Source organism: Chenopodium quinoa, unplaced genomic scaffold (assembly GCF_001683475.1).
Source record: "Chenopodium quinoa cultivar QQ74 unplaced genomic scaffold, ASM168347v1, whole genome shotgun sequence".
NCBI lineage: Eukaryota > Viridiplantae > Streptophyta > Magnoliopsida > Caryophyllales > Amaranthaceae > Chenopodium > Chenopodium quinoa.
Genome location: NW_018743292.1, coordinates 4,962,633 through 4,988,057, shown reverse-complemented (window position 1 = coordinate 4,988,057; position 25,425 = coordinate 4,962,633). Strand labels below are relative to the sequence as shown.

The 25,425-nt window shown below is 42.3% G+C and overlaps 2 protein-coding genes across 2 annotated transcripts; one reads left to right on the top strand and one right to left on the bottom strand.

The window, feature by feature from the left end:
* Positions 1 to 692: 692 nt before the first annotated feature.
* On the top strand, positions 693 to 7,233 carry LOC110736582 (suppressor of mec-8 and unc-52 protein homolog 2-like). The gene is made up of 11 exons (XM_021916837.1): positions 693 to 996; positions 1,990 to 2,127; positions 2,218 to 2,267; positions 2,609 to 2,723; positions 3,259 to 3,307; positions 3,423 to 3,512; positions 4,265 to 4,333; positions 4,407 to 4,530; positions 5,826 to 6,190; positions 6,323 to 6,706; positions 6,858 to 7,233. The coding sequence occupies exons 1-11, from the start codon at positions 950 to 952 to the stop codon at positions 7,140 to 7,142; spliced, it is 1,716 nt and encodes a 571-aa protein (XP_021772529.1). The 5' UTR covers positions 693 to 949; the 3' UTR covers positions 7,143 to 7,233.
* Positions 7,234 to 7,932: 699 nt separating this feature from the next.
* Positions 7,933 to 13,160, bottom strand: LOC110736023 (bifunctional aspartate aminotransferase and glutamate/aspartate-prephenate aminotransferase-like). The gene is made up of 9 exons (XM_021916182.1): positions 12,626 to 13,160; positions 12,456 to 12,549; positions 12,261 to 12,364; positions 11,907 to 12,155; positions 9,214 to 9,327; positions 8,909 to 8,992; positions 8,625 to 8,795; positions 8,428 to 8,538; positions 7,933 to 8,315 (listed from the first exon to the last, which is right to left on the bottom strand). Exons 1-9 carry the CDS (start codon positions 12,785 to 12,787, stop codon positions 8,181 to 8,183), a joined length of 1,224 nt encoding a protein of 407 aa, XP_021771874.1. The 5' UTR covers positions 12,788 to 13,160; the 3' UTR covers positions 7,933 to 8,180.
* Positions 13,161 to 25,425: the final 12,265 nt, after the last annotated feature.

Genomic DNA, 25,425 nt, shown 5'->3' with positions numbered 1-25,425 from the left:
TACGAGTATGCTATTTATTTACGAATTATTTCAAGTAATTGGAGATGTGATTAACAATATTGACCAAAAACACTTAGAAAAAAAGTAAAAGGTTTTGTACTAAATTATGATTAAATGGAGTGTTTATAGATGTTTGGTATTTTTACCATAACTTTGAATTTCATAACTTTGAATTTCATAATGGTTTTCGATTTCCCTTCTAGATTAGAAGCAAAGAGTTACAAAGAATTGAGACAATACTATTTGGGTTGAACAATTTGCACCAAAGAGTTTGTTGGCTTGACTTCCAAATCATGAGTTAGGACAAATTGAAAGAAACGTAGGGTGACCATGCATAATAAATTAAAAAGAATGCCTAGAGGTGATCAAAGGCTTTGTAAAATACAAACGGCTTATTAGCAAGATTTCATGTTTTTTGAAAGAGCAAGATCTCATATTGTGCCTAAAATTTTATGTCTAAACCCGCTAAAATCAAGGTGAGCTTAATTCGGTTTTCAAGTATAAAACCAAGATACACAAATAACTATTTAAACATAAAAGACATGCTCGAAATTAATTGGCCGAGTTAGGCTCATCCTAAAATATTCCCGTCCGTTTTGTAATAATCGCAACCCAAAGCAACATTGAAGTAGAGGGTACGATGCAAAAACGGTTCCTAACCATATTTAGGGGTGATTCGGTTATCCGTAAATTAGATTAAGACGAGAAAAACGGGCCTTTAATCGGGTCGATTTCCAGATTACAGAAAACACATCGGCACATTGCTCCTCCTTCCTTCATAGAATTTCTCCTCTGCATGAACAAACCAAAAGCCCTAAACTTTCACAGAACCCCATTTTCTCCCTCCTCTTCTTCCATCAATTAACTGCCAATTTCTTCAATTCAAACCAAAATCAAGCTGAAATTTCAAAACTTGGGAAAATCCCCAAATCAATTAACCAAATAAACAATGCCTGCTAACAAAAATTATCACAAAGAAAAGGCCCTCCGTCGAAAGTAAGCTTCTTCTCTTACTATTTCTGTTACTAATTTTTCTCTATTTTGTTAATTATGATGCATAAATTAGCTCAATTGTGTTGTTTTTATATATAGTTTCACGAATTTATGTTCTTGTATTGGCTATAGTCTTACCGATTGCCGTATAAACTATGATTGGACCTATTTATGTTTTGATTAGCTATTTTTAAAAGTTGTAATGTGGTCGAATTTAATTTGTTGCGATTACTAATCTTCTGGGTTAATTGTTGTATTTAGCACAGAATATTGGGAAACTTTGGGATCAATTTATGTAGAAAATACTAAAATAGGCAGAATATGGAGGATGTTGTTGGGGGTGGTATAAGTCATGACATTGAGTTTGGAAAAGTCGGTTATATCTTTGTTCAATACGGAAGATTAGTAGTTCGAGTTGAGCACTAAGTGGAATCAACTTGATGGAAGCTCTTTTGCTATTAAATTTAGTTAGGATGTGAGCTGATTGTTAGGCTTATTTATAAGTGTTTACTTTTAAAGACAATACGACATGCTCATAATTCGATTGTGTAAATCGTTTAACCTAACATTTTGTTGGGATTATCATGGTTTATCTATTTAGAAGTTATTCTTACCTAAATTTGGTAATATGGTGTCGTAGTGTACACAAATAATCCTTGTAGTAGTCACCTGGACTTCTTGATGAAGCAAGTCAATCTGTTAAAATTTCTCTCTAGAAGCGACATATTCAACTATTCAAGGCTCGTTACTAACTTAGCATTTTCTTCTTTTATGTTGATGATGACAAAACCCTTTTTTGAATTGTGCTGTTTGTTGTTTCGAAGGGTTTGGTGCTCTTTGTAACTTGTTGTAAAATTGTTTAAAGTCTTGTTTGTTGTCTTGATTATGCTTTTTATAACAAATAAAATTTGGAACGCACATGATTTATGGGTTTTTGAAATGATTGCTTATGTGTGTGAGGTTTTGGTGACTTTTGCTATGTATATAACCTTTTAGGGAGGAGAAGCCAGAAGAACCAGAACTGCCAAGATATCGTGATCGTGCAAAGGAGCGGAGAGAAGACCAAAATCCTGATTATGAGCCAGCCGATCTGGGATTTCATGCTGTTGCTCCTCCTGGAAATGTTGATCTCAAGTGAGGCTCTTGTATCTTGTTTTATTTGTTTCTCTTAAAAACATGTTTTGGATTAGTATGTTAACAACTGTTTTTTTTTTTGAATTGCAGGGCAGCTGATTCACACAAGTTGGCAATCGAGCGGAGCAAGTACCTTGGAGGTTTGTATATTGTACTATATTCAACCTCTTATACACATATTTGGACAAGACTATGTTTTTGTAATCCCTGATGCCTATTGGTTGCTATAATGTGACATCCAATGACCTATGTTGCTAATTGATGGTTGTTTATTATATGTCTTTAAACTATAATTAATTTAGTAATTCTTGGTTTCTAATTTTTATGTCATGCATGCCCTTACTAATTATGTTTATAATCTCGCTGGGTTTTTAGAGTTTATTTTTTCTCCATAATCTTACCGAATTTGGGTAAATTCCACAGAAACCACTCTTCTAAGATCTGAATTGTTGCACATTTTGACGCATTATGTTTGTTCCAGGTGATGTTGAGCATACTCACTTGGTCAAGGGTTTGGATTATGCTTTACTTCACAAAGTAAGAAGTGAGATGGACAAAAAGCCAGAAGCTGAAGAAGAAACTGATGGAAAATCCAGGTGATTGCTTTTGCTTGGTCTTCTTATGTGTGAATTGTTTATCTTGGACCTGCATGACACTTTTTATGGGACACCTCTAACAGTGGTCTCAAGGTGGACTTTTCACACTTTCCAATGAGATTGTTGCCCATTATCGAGACAAGATGATCTCAACTCGCAAGCTATAACTTCGTTTTTTCCCTTTCCGTAGCATAATAATCTTAAAATGATACAAATGGCGGGGTTCTATTTCTGTATTTGTCTCTCAACACTGGACTTGATCCTTTAAGAATGTAGTTAAGGAAGAAATAAAGTTTTTTGTGGGACAAGCAATAAGCCAATAAGAGAGAAATGAGAAGTTTTTTGTGGGATGGAGGGAGTATGGAGAGTTCAATATGGTCTCACTATTGGACTGTTCTTAGAATAACAATGGTCGGTATGGAAACTGCCAAGATTGATGTTGATCATAGCTTTATCTTTTAAATTTTTGGTGAATGCCCTTAGTTTTATCTTATTGCTGCCGTATTGCCCTGAAAGAATGTTTTGTCTTTTCCAGACCAGTTAAAGATGACCAGCCTGTATCATTCCGAACAGCAACCGCAAAGGTTATTTGATATTTCTTCTCTCTAGATGTTGTTATCAGATTGTAGTGTGACAAATGGCTTCATGCTTGCTTGTGACTTCCCTTTATTATTGCTAATTATCTTAAACCCCTTTCAGTCTGTGTATCAATGGATGATCAAGCCTCAGAGTGTCGTTAAAACTAATGAGATGTTTCTTCCTGGACGAATGTCATTTATTTTTGACATGGTAAGTTACTGGATAAGGGTTATTTGTAATTTTATTAGATACCAAGGTGACGTTATATAAGCTTGTATGGCAGTAATAGGACTATAGGAGTGCTATATTTAACAGTCATTAATCTTCGATACATGGAAATTGAAACAAGTCTTGTGTTGCCATTTCAGTTTATTAAGAACTTTCAATTATTTTATTTTGCTGTTATCTTCTGAGTTCTGATTCTCTATCCTAATAGATTTACTAGGCTGATTTATTTACTTCATACCTGGAAAATGATCCTCCAAAGATATATGTTTTGAATATCTGAATATTCTCTCCAATCCTTATTTTTTTATGATCTCATTGTAAATCATATAGTCATTTATGTCTTGTATAGCTATTATATAAGTATTTTAACGTTCAATAAGCAAGCATCTGTCTTCTCTTATACTTATAATGTATATCTTTATTACAGATTGTAGTGTAACGCTTTGGTTTTCTGTTTTTTTTTTCCAAAATGTCTGCATTTTACCCGAGTAGTCCACAAAGGACTAAAATCTCTATATTGCCTGTCTTTATCCTTATGGGCTGATTACAAAGCACTTTGTGTTGAGTAATAGATTGAGTAATTCTTGAATGAGTTCTTTGAAAGCTTGATTTAATTTACTTACTTTGAGGGATCCAGATTCGTATGTGAATATTTCTTTTAAGTAGGTTAGTGTTGTGTTGACTGATAGTTTGTAAATTGGATGTACTCAAAACTACTACTTATTGCATTGCAGGAAAATGTTTATTCTCATGATATCCCAACTACGTTGCATAGAAGTAAAGCTGACTGCCCAGTCCCGGAGGTTGGCAATCTTTCTTTGTATAGCTCATATTTAAGTTTAAATTTTCATCTGAATGTGTTAATTTCTTGTGCAGGAAATGGTCACTGTAAATGTTGATGGTTCTGTGCTGGACCGTATTGCAAAAATTATGTCTTATCTCCGTTTAGGATCATCTGGAAAGGTTCTCAAGAAAAAGAAGAAGGAGAAAGAAGTCAAAGGTATAATGATGCATTTGTTTTTATCAGTAGGATTTTTTTTTCCCCCCCACAGGTGACTATTACCTCTTGAAAAATGAAGTTAGTTTTGTGACGAGTGGAATATGTTAAAGTCTCTTGCATATCTCCCCGAGACTGTCTTAACCCGACTAAGCTGCAAACTCACATTTGAAGTCTTGCTGGCTATGCATATCCTTTGCCCTACTCTTGTTTGGTATCAAGTTGAGCAGCTTTGCCTCAAACCCTCAATGTACTAGAAGAATGTCTTTGCTGTACAATGTGTGTCAATGGTTTAACTACTTATGTTATAAAAATGTTTAACAAGACACAAACAGCAATATGTTAGTCTTGACTGATTAACATTTTAAGCACTGGACTACCTACCTAGGTGGCTAGACCCGCTCATGGCAGTATCTACTCCGGGTTGCTGTGGTGTGCTTCCTGCAATTTTCTGTGTGGTACAACTCTTTCAAAGAGAGAAGAGGGTGTGTGTGTGTGTGTGTGTGTGTGTGTGTCTGTGTCTGTGTCTGTCTGTGTGTGTGTGTGTGTCAAGATGTAAGAGCCCTTCAAACATACAATTTCCTGAACTGTGGGGTATAATGCGGCCTTTGTGTATTGCCGAGTGAGCAAATTTTTGTTAATATAGGTTGGAGGTATCAGTGTATAGTTATTGTGAGTAGAGTGGAAGAATTTAAAGGTGAGGGGAAGGGTAGCAAGGTCAAGAAAGACTAGTGATGGGATAAAAAGCATACAATTCCTCAATATTCAATATATTTTTTTTTGCTAGTCGTTAATCTAAAAATCTATTTCACATTCCAGAGTTGGGAAGGAATTTAAATTGTGTGCATTGATCTAGGTTGAATGTCTATGGTGTGTATCATACAAACCAAACATTGGCAATCATCCAGTTAAGTTCCTTTTGAGACATGGTCATTTGCTTGTTTATAATGCAACTTGCACACCTAGTACTACCCTGAGGTTGCCTCAGTTCTCATATTCCAACACAATATACCCCTCTTAAGAGGATGTATGAAGTTAAAATTTTTAACCTTACCTCTATGTGATCAACATTCCTAAGTTTTGAACCCGGAAAAGCTGTTTTTTTTTTTTTTTTTTTTTCGGGGGGGGGGGGGGGTCTTTCTGTGTGCTATGTTGAGATAGACAGCTTTGCATTCATCTATGATTCGCATCATTGGTGCATATGTTTCTGGTTCTTGCAGCTTTATTTATTTTGTGATGTCTTTGCAATTCTACCAGAAAATAATTTGTTTTTTCCCCTCTGTTCTGTCATTGGCTAGGAAAACTCGCTACTGTTATCAATGAGTATGATGATTTTGATAAACCACTAAAGCCTGATAACCTGTCATCAAAGAATCAATATGAAGAAAATCTCCCCCCGCCACCCCCTCCCCCACCTCTAAAAAAGGACACTCTTGATACTAGAGACAATCAAGGCCCAGCTGTTGCTCGAGCTGAAGACGATGATATCTTTATTGGTGATGGTGTTGATTATGAAGTGCCCAGCAAAGATATGAGTCAAAGCCCCATTTCAGAAGACATGGAAGAGTCTCCTGGGAACAAGGAAAGGGCTTCCTATTTCAATGAACCTGTTTATGGACCAGTGCCACCTGCAGTCGATCCTTCTCAAGATTGGAATCAAGCTGTAAGTTTGTTGGGGATGATCATTTGTTTGGTCTTGAGATGTATTTAATTAACGCTGTTAGGATTTCTGATAGCATGTGAATAGATGTGCCAAATTCTTATCCTTGTTATGTTCTTGTATGGTTCTTTTCAGAATGGCTATGTTGCTGTACATGCTCAAGCTCTAGATGGTGGTGCCTATCAAGGGGAGTGGCAGGACTACCAATACGCTGATCAGTTAGCCTATCCTGATCAATATCTCCAACAGATGCAGGCCTATGATATGCAAGCAAATGCGAACATCCTTCAAGATCCTCGTCTCATGAGTCAAGAGGAGAAGGATCGAGGATTAGGGTCTGTGTTTAAGCGGGATGATCAAAGGCTTCAACAACTGAGGGAAAAGGATTCTCGGGAAAAGGATCCCAACTTCATATCTGAAAGTTATTCTGAATGCTACCCTGGCTATCAATCATATAACCATGAGGTTGTGGACAGTGATGATGAAGGTGACTTGTCAAAAATGGATATGGGCGGACGTGTAAGTGATTTCTCCCATTTTCTCTCTGTTCTTTTGTGCCTGCATGACTGTTTATCTGTATAGTTATTTTTGCTGCCATGCTCCTTCAGTATTGTGTATTAGTACTAACAATGTGCTTGTTTTATTTTATTTTTTTAAAAATGCTCAATAGGCCAAAGGCCGTCTTCATCGGTGGGATTTTGAGACGGAGGAAGAGTGGGCCCAGTACAATGAACAAAAGGAAGCAATGCCAAAGGCTGCTTTCCAATTTGGTGTCAAGATGCAAGACGGACGAAAAACACGGAAGAACAAGGAGCAAAAGCTCAACAATGATCTTCACAAGATTAACAAAATCATTGCTCGGAGAAAGGGTGAGAAGGGGGAAAAGGGTGACAATGGCGATAGTCCGCCTTTTGATGATGTACAGTCTTCTGGAAAGAAGCTTCGCATAAGTTAGAATTTCACATTTTAATATGACTATTGCCGTTACTATTGTATCTTTGTTTTTCCATATAATATATATCATCAGAACTTGATCAGAGCAGTTAGCTGTATCTATTCTTTTAAATATAACACCAGGACCTTATTACGCATAAAATAGAGAAAGAAACATTTCTAATGGAAAAGAGAGTACATATTTTAGAGTCTACATGCGCCCCTCTGATGCTTCAGAACGCTTCCTACCACTCAGAAGCGATCACAGCTCAGCGTTTCTCTCTTACTCTTCAAAACCTGAAACCTTAGCCTTCTATCTGTGTCCCCTTCATCTCGGATCTTCTTATACACACTACCTTTTTCTCAGAAGGAGAATGCATATAACTGCCCTGAAGGCCTCTGAACTTCTTCGGTCTGCAGGCTGCAGATATTGTGAACCATTCTTCAAGACTTTTCTTTGCACCAAATTGTTAGAAAATTTGGTATAATGCTGAATAGGAGCAATTTCCATATAATCACTCAACAATGTATGAAAATATACTCTCATAAATTTTGGTGGGCCCGTGTTTATGCATAGGAATTCAGGGGTGCCAAGGTGATTCATTGGTGATGGAAAATAAGCTTGCCCATTCATTGTGATTAGTGAAAGAAGACGCTGTAGAAATGAATGAAGTTATTTACCTTAATAAACGGTTTACTATAAAAGTTAGTATGTTTTGACCATTAGAGTTAAATGTGACCTATTATTCATGAAATAATAAATTATGAAGTAGGTAATAAGGAAAAAAGTTTTTTTTTTGCACACCTATTGTAAAGAGTGTATGTAAAATCATGTCATGTTCAATGTGACAACTAATTCCGAACAGATGGAATACTGATTATCAAAACCTTCTAATTAATCAACATATACAAGTACAACAAATGCTATTTGTGCTGGTGATATTTTATTTCTTGTAGATCATTCAAGGCACCCTAACATAGTTTTTCGTATGAAAGGAACAAAAACTGAAAAGTACAAATAAGCATATTTGAGCATAAGTTACAGAGTATTTGCTTAGTATTAAACTGGTGGCTTGAGTTGAACAAGCTCTTTCTCAATCCTCTGCATGGCCTCTTGAAGGGTGGACAGAGATGCTGCATAGGAAATCCTTATGCACTTATCATCCCCGAATGCATCTCCCGGGACTAACGCCACCTGAAACAGGAATTACATCAGAGAGTGACATTAATTTAAGAAATAAAGTGCCATCTCAAATTAAATTTATAGCTTGTTTATGATCAAACAGAAGCAAGTGAAGAGTAATTACTTGAGCTTTCTTGAGTAAATAACGACAGAGGGATTCCGAACCATCTATTGTGCCATACCTTCCTTCTGATCCATAATATGAGCTGAAATCAATGAAGAGGTAGAAAGCTCCCTGCAAGAAAGCAACAAGTTAAAAGAGTCAGAGTTGTTTTAAAGAGCGAGATCATAGGATTAACATTACATCATGTTTGATATTACCTGAGGATCTGATGTCTTAACACCTTGTAAATCCTTCAATTTATTAACCAAGAAATCGCGCCTGTCCTTGAAAGCACTGACCATGTTTGCTACTTCCTTGCCGCCAGCTTTACCCATTCCTAAAGCAGCAACTGCTGCTGCCTGCGATATGCTGCTAGCAGATGAAGTGGACTATAACAGCAGCCGAAAGTTTGTCAGATACCAGGATTACTACCTCAGTGCTCATGTTTACTGCTGTTATAATCTTGTCAGACAGTTTTTTCAATACTGGACTATGTATATACCTGACTCTGAATCTTTCCACAAGCAGCGACAAAGTGCTTAGGACCAGCAAGATATCCAAGTCTCCAACCAGTCATGGCGAAGGCCTAAGATATTAAAATTGAGTGTCAATGGAAGTATGGATATTACATTCAAGACAATCTTCACATAATTTCCGGAAGTAAACATGTTAAGCCTCCAATATTTTCCTTAGGGCAGCTTAAGCTGATGAAGTATTGGACTTCATTAGTTAGAAGTTTGTATTATGCAGAATTTTATTCAATAAATCCGGTAACTATGATTATTTTTGTATTTGTATTTAAGCTACCTTGGAAAATCCATTAACTGTCAAGGTCCTTTTCTTCATGTCCGGTAGTGCTGCAAAACTAGTATGCTTTGCTGGTGCATAAATAATATGCTCATATATTTCATCAGATAGTACCTGAATTAAACACCACCGCCACAAAACAATCAGAACTCAGCACACATCTAATGAGATATCGTATAATATATTTTTGTGATGATATCTTTTGATTCTATTGTTAGGAGGTGTAACTATTATATATTTGACATTACGATCAATGAGAAATTCAAGCCATTTAATTCTATTTTCTATCTAATTTATCATGGTATCAAGAGCAAGTTAATTTTTTTTTCTCCTCAATAAACATCCATGGCCGGCGATGATACATCACCACCGCCGCCACCAGAAAAACCCGACCATCAATCCCATGTAGGGAGGCTTTGGCCGGTCTTATGGGTAAAAATACAAGAGTTCCCGAAAATCGGCTAAATGGTAACTTTGATGATACTTGTTGGATTATCGATACCGGAGCTACTCACCATGTAACCGGAAATAAATCTTGGCTTTTTGACACTTACGCCATTGAATGTCTTGTTGGCTTGCCCAATGGTGCAAGTGTACTCGCAACTTTGGCCGGCTCGGTTTACTTGTCCGATAAAATTACTATCTCTAACGTTCTTTATGTCCCAAAATTGAATTGCAATTTAATTTCTGTTTCTCAACTCAGTGACCAATTAAGAGTTGTTGTACAATTTAACTCACATATGTGTGCCATACAGGACCCAATGAAGGAGCTGATTGGAACGGGACTTAGGCGCGACAGACTCTAGTATCTTAGCAAACCGGATGTGGTGCAACGTGTGTCTGTGATTGATGTGTCATCTGATTTGGATCTTTGGCATAGACGAATGAGGCATCCTTCGGAAAAAGTAGTTAAGTTGCTTCCTCATATTAGCAATAATAAAAGTTAAAGGATGTGAAGTTTGTTTTCGTGCTCAACATCCTAGAAACAAATTTCCTCTTAGTGACAATAAAGCTACTAGAATTTTTGACAAAATTCATTGTGATTTATGGGGTCTTGGGAGCCAATGAGTCTACAAGACCAAGTTTTTGTCTAATGGGAATGTTGAGCGTCTCAAGTCTAGCTTGGTTGTGTTTGGTAATCATACCCGAGAGCAGACATTGATTATGATGAGACGTTTGCTTCGGTGGCCAAAATGACAACAGTCAAAACTGTTCTTGCCATACAAGCTTCGAAAAATTGGGAACTCCATCAAATGGATGTTCACAATGCATTTCTACATGGTGACCTTGATGAGGAGGTGTACATGAAGCTACCTCTCGGGTTTGAAAGTAAGGATCCCAACTTGGTTTGCAGATTACGCAAGTCTCTATATGGTTTGAAGCAAGCTCCCAGATGTTGGTTCATAAAGCTTGTCAAGGCTTTGAAACAGTATGGTTTCCTACAATCCTACTCTGATTATTCATTATTCACATACACTAAGACTAACATTCAAATAAATGTCTTAGTATATGTCGATGATCTCATTATTTCTGGGAATAATTCCGCTGCACTAACTATTTTCAAAGCCTATCTTAGTGATTGTTTCAAGATGAAGGACCTTGGTCCTTTGAAATATTTTTTGGGCATCGAGGTTGCTTGTAGCTCTGCAGGCTTATTTTTATGTCAAAGAAAATATACTTTGGATATCATCTCTGAAGCAGGTTTATTGGGTGCAAAGCCAAGTGTTTCCGATGGAACAAAATCACAAGCTCGGCCTAGCAAGTGGTGCGCCACTTTCTGATCCAGAGCAGTATAGAAGGCTGGTTGGTCGTCTGATATACCTTGCGGTAACACAACCTGACTTAGCCTATTTAGTTCACATACTATCTCAGTTTATGCAAGAACCCCGTAGTGAACATTGGGAAGCGGCATTGAGAGTAGTGTGCTATTTAAAGGGCACTCTGGGACAGGGTATTCTTTTGAGCTCTTATTGCAACTTAAATCTGCAAGGTTGATGTGACTCAGATTGGGCCGCCTGTCCTCTACACGGAGGTCTTTGTCTGGGTGGCTAGTGTTTCTTGGGAAGTCACCTATTTCATGGAAAACTAAAAAGCAGCACACAACGTCAACATCATCGGCAGAAGCCGAATATAGGTCCATGGCGGCTATTACTTGTGAACTTAAATGGTTAATAGCTCTACTGTTGAGTCTAGGTGTTCAGCATCCGAAGGCAATTAAATTATTTTGTGATAGTGAGTCAGCACTGCACATAGCAAAGAACCCGATTTTTCATGAATGAACGAAGCACATTGAAGTCGATTGTCACTGTGTTTGAGATGCAATTACTGAAGGCTTGATCTCTCCCTCTCATGTTCCAACCAACTCACAGCTCGCGGATATCTTCACCAAGGCTCTCGGCAAATCTCAGTTTGATTATCTTCTTTCCAAGTTGGGCGTTTCCAATCCTTACGCTCCAACTTGGGGGGGGGGGTTAATGAGATATCGTATAATATATTTTTGTGAGGATATCTTTTGGCAAATATTATCTATTGTATTTTAGTTAACTTTCTAGGATTCTAGCATATCTTTTGATCCTATTGTTAGGAGGTGTAATTATTATATATTTGACATTATGATCAATGAGAAATTCAAGCCATCAGATATTAATTGCATTAAAATGACAAATATATAGAAATTAAATAGGGTGAATTACCAGAAGGCGGGGGTGCCTTGCTACAATTTCAGCTATTTCAAGTAGGAGCTCCCTAGGATAAACGGATCCTGTTGGGTTGGAAGGCGAGCACAGAATCAACAACCTCGACTTCTCACTGAGCATTGTCTCAAGCTGTTTCGGGTCTAACAGAAAGTTTTGAACCATATTTGTTTGAAGAATAAGAGGAGTTGCACCAGCTAGCTTCGCTATTTCAGGGTAACTCACCCAATAAGGAGCAGGAATTATCACCTGAATATACAATAAACAGCTTGATAACATGATACACAAAAAAAAAAAATATCTCAGACATCGAAAGCAGCCTGAAAACTGCAGCATGGACTTTAACTATTGTACCTCATCTCCTGGAGAACAAACCGCAAACACTGCTTGAAAGATGGATTGCTTGGCTCCAAAACTTACCAGAATTTCGTCGAGATTGTAAGAGATTCCATTTTCCTCTACGACAAGAAATTAAAAATAAAGCTAAACCTTAAGGCACACTTATCAATCGTTAACATAACACAACAATGTTCATATACTGTATTATACCTTTCAGCTTGTGACAGATTGCTTTACGAAGCTCGACTGTACCAGCAATTGGTGTATATCTTGTGTTATTTTCTTCTATTGCTCTAATACCAGCCTGTACAATATAACTTTAATAAGTTATGTAACAGGTATAAATCTAATGCACGCGATGTGAAAGGAAATAGTTAGACCTGAGCAATGAGTGAAGGAGTGTTGAAATCAGGCTCTCCGGTAGACAAGCTGATGACAGGCACACCAGCTTGTACAAGTGCAGTTGCTTGTTCTGCTATCGCCCCGGTTTTGGATGGCGCTACACACATAACTCTAGGACTTAATGACATATCGAACTCCATGATTTGAACTCTTCAAACACTTAGTTACTATCTGATATATACCACCTGTATTAGCTGTACGCGTTTTCTTTGTTAAGGAATACTTCCTTGGTTTAAATCAATCTATAAGTAGCTCGTGTGAAAATTATTTGAATAATATTATGCAAAGGAAGTGTTTGAAGGGATTGATTCGATGGGGTACGGACCCATTATATTAATTCAAATGAACATATATTAACATGAAACTATGAAAGTATACTTTACATTGGCACATAAAGCAAGAGCATGGGAGAAAACTAGAAAAGGTAAGAGGCATATGTGGTGCTTTTCTTTTTTTTCTTTTTAGAATATAGAAAGGTGCACGATTAGCACGAAGAAAGACTATATCTATAAGATGATTCAACAATTCAACATGCCTATTGATTAGGGGATTTTTATCCACCAAGCGCCGTTTGACAAGTGGACCAACCAGGTTCCGCCACGCGTCCTCCACGGACCACTTAAGACACGCCACGTGTCCACCCATGCCAAATGGGACAACCGGCCATCAAGGCCCATTTCAGTCTAGAAGCCCGATCGGCCCTAGGTTTACCTTAAACCTAGAGAGTTGCACGCTTCCCAAGGCTATAAATACTCGATTAATCCTCATTAATCAGGGACCGAATAATTTACGGAACACACTAATAACCGGCTGATCTCGCTAGTAAAGCAGATTACCTACATTAAATACTCTCACCTAGAGAGACCTTATTACTTTAATTTCTGTATTAATTACTCCTTAATCAGGTACTAACTTGACCGTTGGAGGCGGAGCTCTCAGGAGTCTCCGTTATTTTGCAGGTACAGGCGTCCGGTTCCAGTCTCGGAATTGTAACTCTCCCGCAGGACATCAGAAAACCCCGAAACATTTGGCGCCGTCTGTGGGGAGAGTACTTCAGAGATGGCATCCAAGTCTGTACCGACCCCAGAAGAGAGGCGTCCCCTAGACGACCCTCAAGTTCAGTCGGACCATGATACCGAAAGTGAATTTGAAGTTGAAACTCATACAGCTCCAGACGGGACCCTAAGGGCCCGCCGTACCCGTCATACTGAAATAAGGGAACGGGAGTATCTTCAAACAGGAAGCGAGCCAGCAGGCGCACCGCTTGCTCGGCAACAGCCGACTGATGGGTCTGCTCCGATCACAAGGAACGAACTCATGACCTTCATGAGGGGATTCAAGGGAGAGATCCAAGAGTTGATCAACAAAAAACCGCCTGCTTCAGTCAAAGAGCAGGCGGCCAAAAAACCTTCCACTTCACTGAAGAGGAAGCCAGTTCAAGGGCGAGAGGCGACTCCCCATCCTAAATCTAAGAAGCGGGAGCCGTCTGCTCTTGATTTCACAAAACTCCGTTATCCTACGGGAAATAGGAAACCGGTTCGTCATATTCAGGCGGACGGGTCAAAGCAAACGTTCACAGATGCTCGGCACCTGCTAGAGCAGAAGAGGAGTGACCGATTATCAGAGTCGGCTTCTACTTCAAATTTTCAGGACAATTTGCGAAATGCCTCGATGAGGCCAACTCAGTCGTACCATGAGAGTCAGTCAGGCGGCACCTCCCGACAGTCTGGCTTTCATAGTGCGCAGGCGGTACCAAATTTGCCATTTGTGCCGCAACAACAATATTTTATGCAGCCACCTCCATTTGGTGGACCTGTAGCAAAAAACGTCCAACCTATGGACTGGCAGCTACGGCTGCTTAGACTTGGTGAACAGCCGTCGGCCTTCTCCAAGGAAATTACTGAAGCCGCTCAGCCGGCCAAAGTAAAAAATGTTTTAGTAGGCGCCTATGATGGCACTACTAACCCGGAAGACCATCTGATGGCATTCACCAACCTGATGTACCTTCAAGGGTTGGATGATCCCACTTGGTGCAAGTGTTTCCCAGCAACTCTCAAGGGAATTGCACAGCAATGGTTCGGCAACCTGCCGACTGGTTGTGTAAACAGTTTCAGGACGCTTGCTTACTTATTTGCCTCCAACTTTGCAATGAACATCCCTGCGAAGAAAACGACCCTTGATTTGGGAACAATTCAGCAGGGTGAAAAGGAGGGGCTTCGTTCCTACATCAGGCGGTTCAACCTGATGAGAATACAGATTCAAGGGTTACCGGATGAGGTAGCTTATACTGACTTTTTTAGAGGTCTCAAAGACGGGTCTACCTTCAAATTTGATTTAGTTCGAAAAAGGGTGGCGACTCTTCAAGAGGCCTTGATTGAAGCAGAAGCCTATATACAGGCGACTGATCTGTGTACAATGAAACAGTCGGACGGGAAGAGGTTCGACAATAGAGAAGGACGACAGAAACAGTCGTCCAACAAAGATGAAAAAAGAAAAGGGGTCTGGGCGGCTGATTCCTCTAAACAGCCGGCCAAGAAGAAAAAGGAATTCAAACCATACTCCCCAAAGTATGTGTTTAACAAGGATAACCAGTTTATCCTAAAAGAAATAAAGGGACGGCTCTCAATTGAGAAACCGCTCCCCATGAAGGGTTCTGCGAGCAACCGGAACCAAGACAAAATCTGTGCTTATCATGATGACATTGGTCATCACACCAACGACTGCATTAGTCTCATGCGGTACCTAGACCGCTTGGCTGATCAAGGTGATCTTGACACTTATGTCAAGAAATCTACGGGGAATACTTCCTCAAAAAAGCAGTCGGCCAAAAAGAATCAACAGGCCGACAGTTCCGATACAGATGATGCAGTCGTCTACACCATTGCAGGCGGCTTCTCAGGAGGCGGCCCCACTATTAGGGGCAACAAAGATAATATAAGGCGGTTAGATGTAAATTCCGTTCACCAAGAACGACCGTCCAAATATACATTTCCTGAGATTGTCATCACTGAAGAGGATCTAGGAGGAATAAGGGGGCCGCATGACGACCCTCTCGTTATTGAATGTAAAGTGGCCAACCAGAGAGTTGGTCGAATCCTCATAGATACTGGGAGCTCTTCAGATCTCATCAGCAGCAAATGTCTGTCAAAACTGAAATATCAGACGGACTGCATACATCCGGCCTCCCACCCTTTAATAGGGTTTGGAGGAGGAGTCGTCCACCCACTGGGACGAGTTGATCTACCCGTCCGCCTGGGCGAAAAAGGGGAAGGACGACACATGGTAGTCCGATTCCTAGTTGTAGAGGAACTCTCTGCCTACAACATGATTCTGGGTCGCCCAACCCTGAATAGTGCCAAGGCTGTTATAATCCCGTCACTTATGCTGCTTAAGTTTGAAAGGGACAATGGAACAGTCGGCTCCCTAAGGGGAGATCAGAGGATGGCCCGAGAGTGCTATCTCTCGGATGTCAAACCCACTGCTAAGGCCACTGGGTCAAGTGGAGAAAAAACAGACCTTGACAATGTCAAGGAAAGTGCGCCTGTTCAAGAAACAGGCGACAGAAAAAGAAAGGCGTCCCAGACAGAGTCCGCCAGAAAGGCAAGAAAATAGCAATCATTGGCAGAGGACCGGCCGGATGAGTTCCGCCCTCAGCCGGCTGGTGAGCATACGGACCTGATATTAGACGACTCCCGCCCTGACCGAACAGTCAAAATTGGGACGACTGCTCTGGGAAACCTTGGTGATGACTTTCACAACCTGTTGAAAGAATACAAGGACATCTTTGCATTTGAAGTCCATGAAATGCCAGGCATTAGTCCTGATCTGGCAGTACACAAACTCGCTGTGGATCCGAAAAAGAAGCCGGTACGGCAAAAGAAGCGGAACCATGGTGAAGAAAGAGGTCAGGCGGCCGCCGCCGAAGTCAAAAAATTACTTGATGCAGGGTTCATTCGGCAATGTTACTTCCCAGATTGGGTTGCAAATGTGGTACTTGTTAAAAAGCCGAATGGCACCTGGCGAATGTGTGTAGACTACACAGACTTGAACAAGGCGTGCCCCAAAGACAGTTACCCTCTGCCAAAAATTGATAACCTGGTCGACTCAACAGCCGGCCATGCCTTGATGAGTTTTATGGACGCCTATTCTGGTTTTCATCAAATTCCTTTGTGGAAGAAAGATCAGGAGAAGACGGCCTTCGTCACTGATCAGGGATTATACTGCTATACGGTCATGCCGTTTGGTCTTAAGAATGCCCCGGCTACATTCCAACGAATGATAAACACAGTGTTCTTTGATCAGATTGGGAGAAACGTCGAGGCATACATTGATGATATGATTGTTAAGACTAAACTTCAGAAAGATCATCTGACGGACCTCCGAGAAACTTTCGCCACACTCAGGCGGCACCATGTCATGCTCAATCCCAAGAAATGTGTATTTGGAGTTGAGTCTGGGAAATTTCTCGGATTCCTTATCAACCAGAGAGGAATAGAGGCGAACCCTGAGAAGGTACAGGCGGTCATTGACATGCAGTCGCCTCGTACCGTCCGAGAGGTTCAGAAGTTAACAGGTTGTCTGGCGGCCTTGGGAAGATTTCTAAGCCGATCAGGCGACAAATGCCTATACTTTTTCCAGGCAATTAAGAAAAAGGCAAGGTTTGAATGGGGGCCGGATGCTGAGGCCGCCTTCCAGAAATTAAAGGTTCACTTGCATTCCTTGCCAAGGCTGGTCAGCCCTTTGCCCAAAGAAAATCTCTACATGTACCTGGCCGTCTCTGATCATGCGTTAAGCGCGGTGCTCCTTGCTGAAAGGGACGGCTGTCAACTTCCGGTCTACTTTGTCAGTCACGTACTGAAAAATGCCGAGTTGAGGTATCCCCTAGTGGAGAAATTTGGTCTTGCACTCTTCATGGCTGTTAAAAAATTGAAGCCCTACTTTCTGGCACATGCAGTCGTCGTGTATACCGACCAACCGATCAAGCGGCCCCTTACCACCATGGAGTCCTCCGGACGAATGATCAAATGGGCCATAGAAATGCAGAGTCTCGAAGTTACTTTCGAGCCTAGAAAAGCAGTGAAGGGGCAAGCCTTTGCTGACTTTATTGTAGAGATGACTCGTCCTCCTGACTCTCAAGTTCCAGACCAAGTCTGGAAGGTATATGTGGACGGAAGCTCTACTTCAAACGGTTGTGGAGCAGGCGTCGTATGTCAATCTCCAGAGGGCGACAGGTTCGAGTATGCTCTACGCTTCAGTTTCCAGGCTTCAAACAATGAGGCAGAATATGAAGCTTTACTAGCCGGGATCCGCATGTGTAAGGCGGCCGGGGCAAGGAAAATAGACGCCTGTTCTGATTCACAACTGATAGTGAGTCAGTACAATGGCGAATACGAAGCAACACATCCGGCCATGATCAAATATTTACAGGCGGTCCGACAAGCAGTCGGCTCCCTTGAGGATTTCCATCTGATCCAAGTACCGAGATCAGAAAACAACCAGGCAGATGCACTCTCGAAATTAGCATCATCCGCCTCCTCCGATACTCCTCGAACTGTGTTTTGGGAAGTAATGGAGAAGAGAAGCATCGAGGAAAATCCTATTGGAATTCTAGACAGAAGCTCAACCTGGATGGATTCAATCAGGGCATATCTGACAAACGGTACACTGCCGGATGATCCTCAACAGGCGGCATCACTGAAAAAACGAGCCTCCTGTTTTGAAATGATACAGGGGGAACTGCACAAGAGGGGGCACCTTCAACCCTTCTTAAAGTGTGTTACTCCTGAAAAGGGACGAGAGATACTAGATGATCTTCACTCTGGTTTCTGTGCTTCCCATATAGGTGGTAGGATGCTTGCTCAAAGGGCAAGGCGGCAGGGCTACTTTTGGCCTACTTTGGAAGCAGATGCAATGGAGATGGTGAAAAAATGTGACAAGTGCCAAAGGTTTGGCAAATTAATTCACCGTCCGGCTACTGACCTCACTACCATTCACAGCCCACTACCGTTTGCTAAGTGGGGCATGGACATTCTGGGTCCATATACGCCTGCTACAGGCGGCAGAAGGTATATACTTGTTGCCGTTGACTACTTCACTAAATGGGTAGAGGCGGAGGCTGTAAAGGGAATCAAGACGAAAGATGTAATTTCATTCATTTGGAAAAACGTCATCACTCGGTTCGGGGTTCCCATGTCTATGGTTTTTGATAATGGTCCCCAATTTGAGACGCCTGTTCTCAAAAGCTGGTTGGGAGACCAAGGAATTGGACATTACTTTGCATCTGTCGGCCGTCCACAAGCAAACGGCCAGGTAGAAGCCTTTAATAAAATCATCTCAGACGGTCTCTAGAAAAAAGTTGAACGAGCAGGCGGCCTATGGGCAGATGAACTACCACATGTTCTTTGGGCCATTAGGACGACTGAAAAAGGGGCGACTGGAGAAACTCCATTCCTCCTAACTTATGGTGCAGAAGCTGTTCTTCCAATAGAACACTACGAGCCGACTCTTCGAGTAATGCTATATGACGAAGAGGCAAACTGGGAAGCTATGCGCCTGGCATTAGACTCACTTCCTGAAAAGAGGGGCAATGCTGTTTTGCGCCATGAAATCTACCGCCTGAGAATGACTAGATCATACAACAAAAAAGTGCACAGGCGTCCACTCAAAGTAGGGGACTTTGTACTTAGAAAAATGGAAGCAGTTGGTAGGGCTAACGAGTCTGGCAAACTAACTCCCAACTGGGAAGGACCCTACCGAATCTATGCGGAAGTCAGGGACGGTACCTACCGTCTGGAAACACCAGACGGACAACCGTTGCCTCGAACTTGGAATGTAGATAACCTTAAGAAATATTTCTTTTGAATGATGTAAAGTAAAGAGCTACTTAATAAAGTTGGCACTTACTATTCAATTTTGTATTACGAGGGGCATGCCGTCTGTACCTTTACAGTCGGCTACTCTCCATTGAGTTTTTTCACTCTATCTTCAGAGGGGCATGCCGTCTGTACCTTTACAGTCGGCTACGCTCCATTGAGTTTTTTTCACTCTATCTTCAGAGGGGCATGCCGTCTGTTCCTTTACAGTCGGCTACTCTCCATTGAGTTTTTTCACTCTATCATCAGAGGGGCATGCCGTCTGTACCTTTACAGTCGGCTACTCTCCATTGAGTATTTTACTCACAATACTTAGCTAAAAAGTTTAGGGCCTGGCCGATCCTGTAACTAACAGGCGGCTACCCTTCTTTTACTTAGCACATACGTTCACCAAGAACATACCAAGGCCACTGGCCGAATGATCAGACCAGGCGCCTAGTCAACTGATCTAACTTTTAAAAACTAATCCGACCTGTCCCAACATTATAGCAGGCGTCCGGCGGCATCCATTCGGATGAAATTCGTCGCAGAGAGCAGCTCCCTTTTGGGTGGAACATTGTTCTATAAACTAATTACACGGCACCTATACGACTGTCCCAAAGGGCAACCACGTAGCCGTTTTTGAGACAAGGATAACTCTATCACTAACCAAACCAGTGGTAGCAGTTGACATCTGAGTCAGATGACCGCCTGTATTACTTGGGATAAATGCAGGGGGTACCTATTGAGTTAATAGCCAACAAACATTGGCGAATCAAGGGGTCTAGCCGGCCTACGCCGCCTGGTACCTCTACTTCTCAAACAAAAGTGACGGCGACTGAGTAACTCCAAAGTTAACTCATAGTCACTCCTTCAAATTTGGTATGGAACCTAAAAAGTTTGAGTCGTCCGCCTGTTTTATACAAACAAGGGCACTCGAACCCCTATTCCTACTGGATAACCTATTGAGTAAATAGCCAACAAACATTGGTAAATCAAGGGGTCTAGCCGGCCTACGCCGCCTGATACCTTTACTACTCAATCAAGATTGTGACGAAGACTAAGTAACTCCTATGTTAACTTAATAGTCACTCAAACTTAGTACTGAGCCTAAAAGGTACGAGTCGTCCACTTGTTTTTAATAAACAAAGGCTCTCAACCAATACTCTTGCTAGGTTAACAAATAACAAATTAGAGGCCAACATTGGCAATAAAGGGAAACAACCGGTACCCGCCGCTTGTTTTCCTACTTAAATTCCTTGGCTACTTGGTAATTCTATTTACTTGGTCAAATTGAATAAAGAGTTCGAATACCGATTGATTAAATGGCCAACTGATCATCTATCCTGGAAACAGACAACCAGTCGTCCAGGGGCATAGGCGGCATACTTACTATTTGTACCTGTCTTAACGTTCGGCCATACACAACAGTCTGTCTAGTGAGCAAATTTCAAATACTTAGACAAATTTGAACAAAAACAAAAAATTTGATTAAAATGAGCCGGCCATAAAAGACCAGCAGAATATTCAAAACCCCGGCCCCCTGGCCGGGTAATTACAAAGCAAACGGCACGCAGGCCGTGAAAAGAAAAAATATACTTAAAGCTTAAGAAGGGGGCAGTTCAGTATCAGCAGCAGCCGCCTGGTCAGCACTCTTCTTGCTGGACTCGGCCTTCGCTGCATCATCTTTTGATGCCTTTCCCCCAAGTGGCACAAGCGCCACAACCGGCTCTTCCTCCTCCAACGCAACGTCCATCGCCTCTTCTTCAGCAGCCGCCAGGATCTGTTGATTATATATTTCCGAACACTGGCGGTACGTTCTTTCCCATGAGGCAAAGTCGGCACTGGGGAACAGTCGTTCCCAGGTCATGCGTTGGATTTGGGCGGAGTCTTCCACCATCTCCCGGACGAGCTCTTGTTTTTCTTGCTCGGCCTTGTCCGAGAGCTCTTGGGTAAGACTCTTCTCCTGGTTCACCAGGCGTTCTTTTACGTTAGCCAAAGATTTCTCCATGGCTTCGTAAGAGTGCATTTTCTGGCGAAGGGGTTTCAGCTCGGCTTTAAATTTGGTGACGGTCCCCTCCAGCTCGTCAACCTTCTTTTGGGCCGCCTCTAGCTGAGCCCGAACAGCGGCGGTCGCCTGCGCCTGATAATAAAGAAGATCAATGGTCAGTACTTCATTTTGGGCAATTTGAAACATTGCTTTATCACAGCTGGAGGCGGCCATAGCCTTTGCGGCCTTTACCTCTTTGTTTTTTCCGATCAATCGGCTTGCGAAGGCTGTTGACTCGGAGCAGGGCCTAAGTACAAAGAAAAACAGGCGTCAATTTCCAATCAAAAGGGTTAACAGGCGTCCTGGAACTTCAAAAGGGTATACCTCAGCTAGGATCCCCGAAATTCCATCGAGGTCAAGGGTGCCGGCACCCTTGACCGCCTCCCTGTCAGAGGGAGGAACTACTTTAACCATTGACTTGGCTACCTCAACCAAGTCAAGTCCCTGGGGGCCGGCTGCATTAAGCAGAAGGAAAAACAAGTTAGACCTAATCAAGAAGGAAGCAAGAGTGAGTTTTTACAAGCAAGTGTCCATACATCTAGGCGGCCCCGCCTGGGTTTTTGAAGAAGTGGCCGACTGCTTCTCAGCCGCCACTGTTTTCCTGGAAGACCCAGGAGAGCTTGCAACAGTCGTTCTCCGGGCCTTGGGGTCCGGCTGTTGCGAGGAAGAAGCCCTTGGAGTGCCAGACTGAAAACAAAAAGAGTTAGTATATGCATAATACAACTTAAAGGGGAAGAGTTTTCAAAGCTTACCAAGGGTGCCTCCTTGCTGGGGGAGTCGGCGTACGACTGCTTCATTAGCGAAACCCGCAGCATGGCCGCCGCAGTCTTAGATGCTGTTATTTTACTCATGGCGTCGGCTGAAAGAAATAAACAGCAAAGTTAGTAAAAATCCCAAGTAAACAAGGCGTGAGAAAACAGAGTATTCGTCAGGCCGGCTACCTCTAGAGCACCGACTGCCGAGGCCACAGGCGGCCAAGAAGTACTCATCATAGAGCCACTTGAAGCTCGGGACGCAGTGTAGGGGTACTTGCTCTCGTACCCCTGAAGTAGAGTTCACCCTAGTCTCTACTTTGAAGAGTCCTCTGTCTAGGATCTCTCTTTTAGCCTTTGGGGGAACAGGCGGCATGCTGCGGCCGCCTGCAAGAAGAGGCGGATCCCTGTTCCACTTGTTAAAACGTTTGTTCAGCTCCGTGTCTGAACTCTCGATAATAAGGAAGGTGTTCCGCCAATCCTTCCATTTGTTTGCCTTACCTCTCGTCATGAGGTAACCCCTGTGGCTTGTTAGTTGATACCAGCCGGTACCTCCCGACTTAGGGGTCCGGCTGAGATAGTTCATGTGGGCGAAAGCCTCAAAACTTGGCTCCACCCCGTTCAGTTCGCACCCGGCCACATAGCCGAGTACGTTTACCCAAGAGTTGGGGGCTAACTGCCATAACCCCAGATCATACCCATCTAAAATCCGCTGAACAGCCGGATGTAATGGGAAGCGCAGACCAGCTTTGATGGCCGCCACATAGCAGCCAAAACAGCCGTCACCATAGCTGGTACCAGCCGGCCAGACGACAGTATCTTCTGGATCCGGCACAAACAGTAAATACTCCGGGCTCATTTTGTGGTTAGCAATAAAGCTCGCCACGTTGTCTCGCATGGTTGCGATCCGGCCCCGGGGCACCCTGCAGTAGTAGGGGGTGTTTTCCTCTCTGTAAGAGGCGGACGGCTCTGCCCAATTATCCCCCTTCTCCACTGCATGGGAACTTCTCGCCTCTTGTAGGCGGTTATGTTTTTCTTCTGAGTCAGAAGAACTATGGTCAGAAGAACTATGGTCAGAAGAGCTGGAATCGGACTCGTCCCCTGACGAGTCCGAAGAGGACGACTCCTCCCCTCTCCTAGAGGGGCCCGCCTCCTCTCCCTTAGAAGGAGCAGAAGGTAAATTAGACATGTCCACGGTTAGATGAGAAGGGAACACCTTGGTCCCTCTCTCAGAACTGTCAGCTTGACAGTCGCCTCGTTCCACATCTGGCGCCTGGTCAGATGTTTCGCTAAGGAGTACCCTTTGGGAGGAGCCGTCTGAGTTTGATATTCTAGCAGTCTTTTTTGTTCTGGCCATCACGTTCTGCATAGACACAGATTCAGTCGGACTTTGTATAAAGGGCAAAGATGGGTCCAGAAAAGGGCAGGCGGCACTCCTAGTCCTAGATTCAGCCGTCCCCGGTGACCGGCTGATCACTAACTTAGGGCGTGTCGTGTGCTTCCATGGTGCCATTTCAAAAAATAAAAAGAAAATTAAGAGTAAGAGAACTGAGTTACCTGAACGGATGACAGTTGATGAAGTCCTGAAAGTTCGGGTCAGTCGGCTTGTCAGAACAGGCGGTAGGCAGAAAAAGTCCGAAAATGTCAGAGCAAGTTCAGGGGTCCGAATGTTCTCGCAAAAATTCTCAAATGTGAAAATGACCGAAGTCAGCACTTCCTTTTATAGGCAAAATGAGAAGGCGAAGGGTCGCCTCCGAATTCAAATTTGGGCGGGAGAGTCTCCCGGCCGTCTGCAAGGTGACACCTGTAACGGGCCGTCGCCTGTCACCGTGCGACACCTGTCACAGGCGACACGTGACCAGTCGCGTGCCACCTGTGAGGGGCAAATGATTAGGGGATTTTTATCCACCAAGCGCCGTTTGACAAGTGGACCAACCAGGTTCCGCCACGCGTCCTCCACGGACCACTTAAGACACGCCACGTGTCCACCCATGCCAAATGGGACAACCGGCCATCAAGGCCCATTTCAGTCTAGAAGCCCGATCGGCCCTAGGTTTACCTTAAACCTAGAGAGTTGCACGCTTCCCAAGGCTATAAATACTCGATTAATCCTCATTAATCAGGGACCGAATAATTTACGGAACACACTAATAACCGGCTGATCTCGCTAGTAAAGCAGATTACCTACATTAAATACTCTCACCTAGAGAGACCTTATTACTTTAATTTCTGTATTAATTACTCCTTAATCAGGTACTAACTTGACCGTTGGAGGCGGAGCTCTCAGGAGTCTCCGTTATTTTGCAGGTACAGGCGTCCGGTTCCAGTCTCGGAATTGTAACTCTCCCGCAGGACATCAGAAAACCCCGAAACACCTATCACAACACATCAGTGGGGGATGTTGGGATTGGGATTCCCTTAACGTCTAGCTCACTAACTTGAGTCGGGTTGGTCTGTGAGTGATTTCAGCTTATAGGATCTCTTTCTTTACCTACCACGTCCAAGGGGGTCGGGTTGGGGATCCAAATTTATCATCTTGATAGATTAAAAAATGCAAATTGACTTGATAATTGGTAAACATGCAATTAAATCAACAATTTTTCAAGCTACTAGGGCCAAATAAACATATTTGAGCCACAATTAGGCTTGACATTAGAGTTAATCACATGGCCATACAACCACAATTGGGTCAAATTTGTGAGCTTTAAGGTCGAAAGATAAGGCTTGACTATACTTCAAAATTGAGCCTTAACACAAGTTTCAAGTTTTTTTTTTTTTTTTTTTTTTTTTTTTTTTTTTTTTTTTTTTTGTCGCCGTATCCATGTACATCACAAAATAGTGTAGAGCTTGACACCGGTCGAGATGATCAAGCCTACGTTTCATGCTAGACTCACGCTATCCGAACGCTGGTTTGATCATGCTGAGCTCGTGCCAAATTTTGATATTGATGTGATGATGTCCATGCACAACTCATAATCCATCGACAAACCTCTTATGTTGTGCCGAGTCGGATCATATTCATGTCGTTCTTACGCTCATCTCTGGCCGATACGACCCATGGGTAAAGTTAAGTTTTACTGAAACGTACGATCGATCCATTTTTGTTAAGTTGTAAACGAATTCGG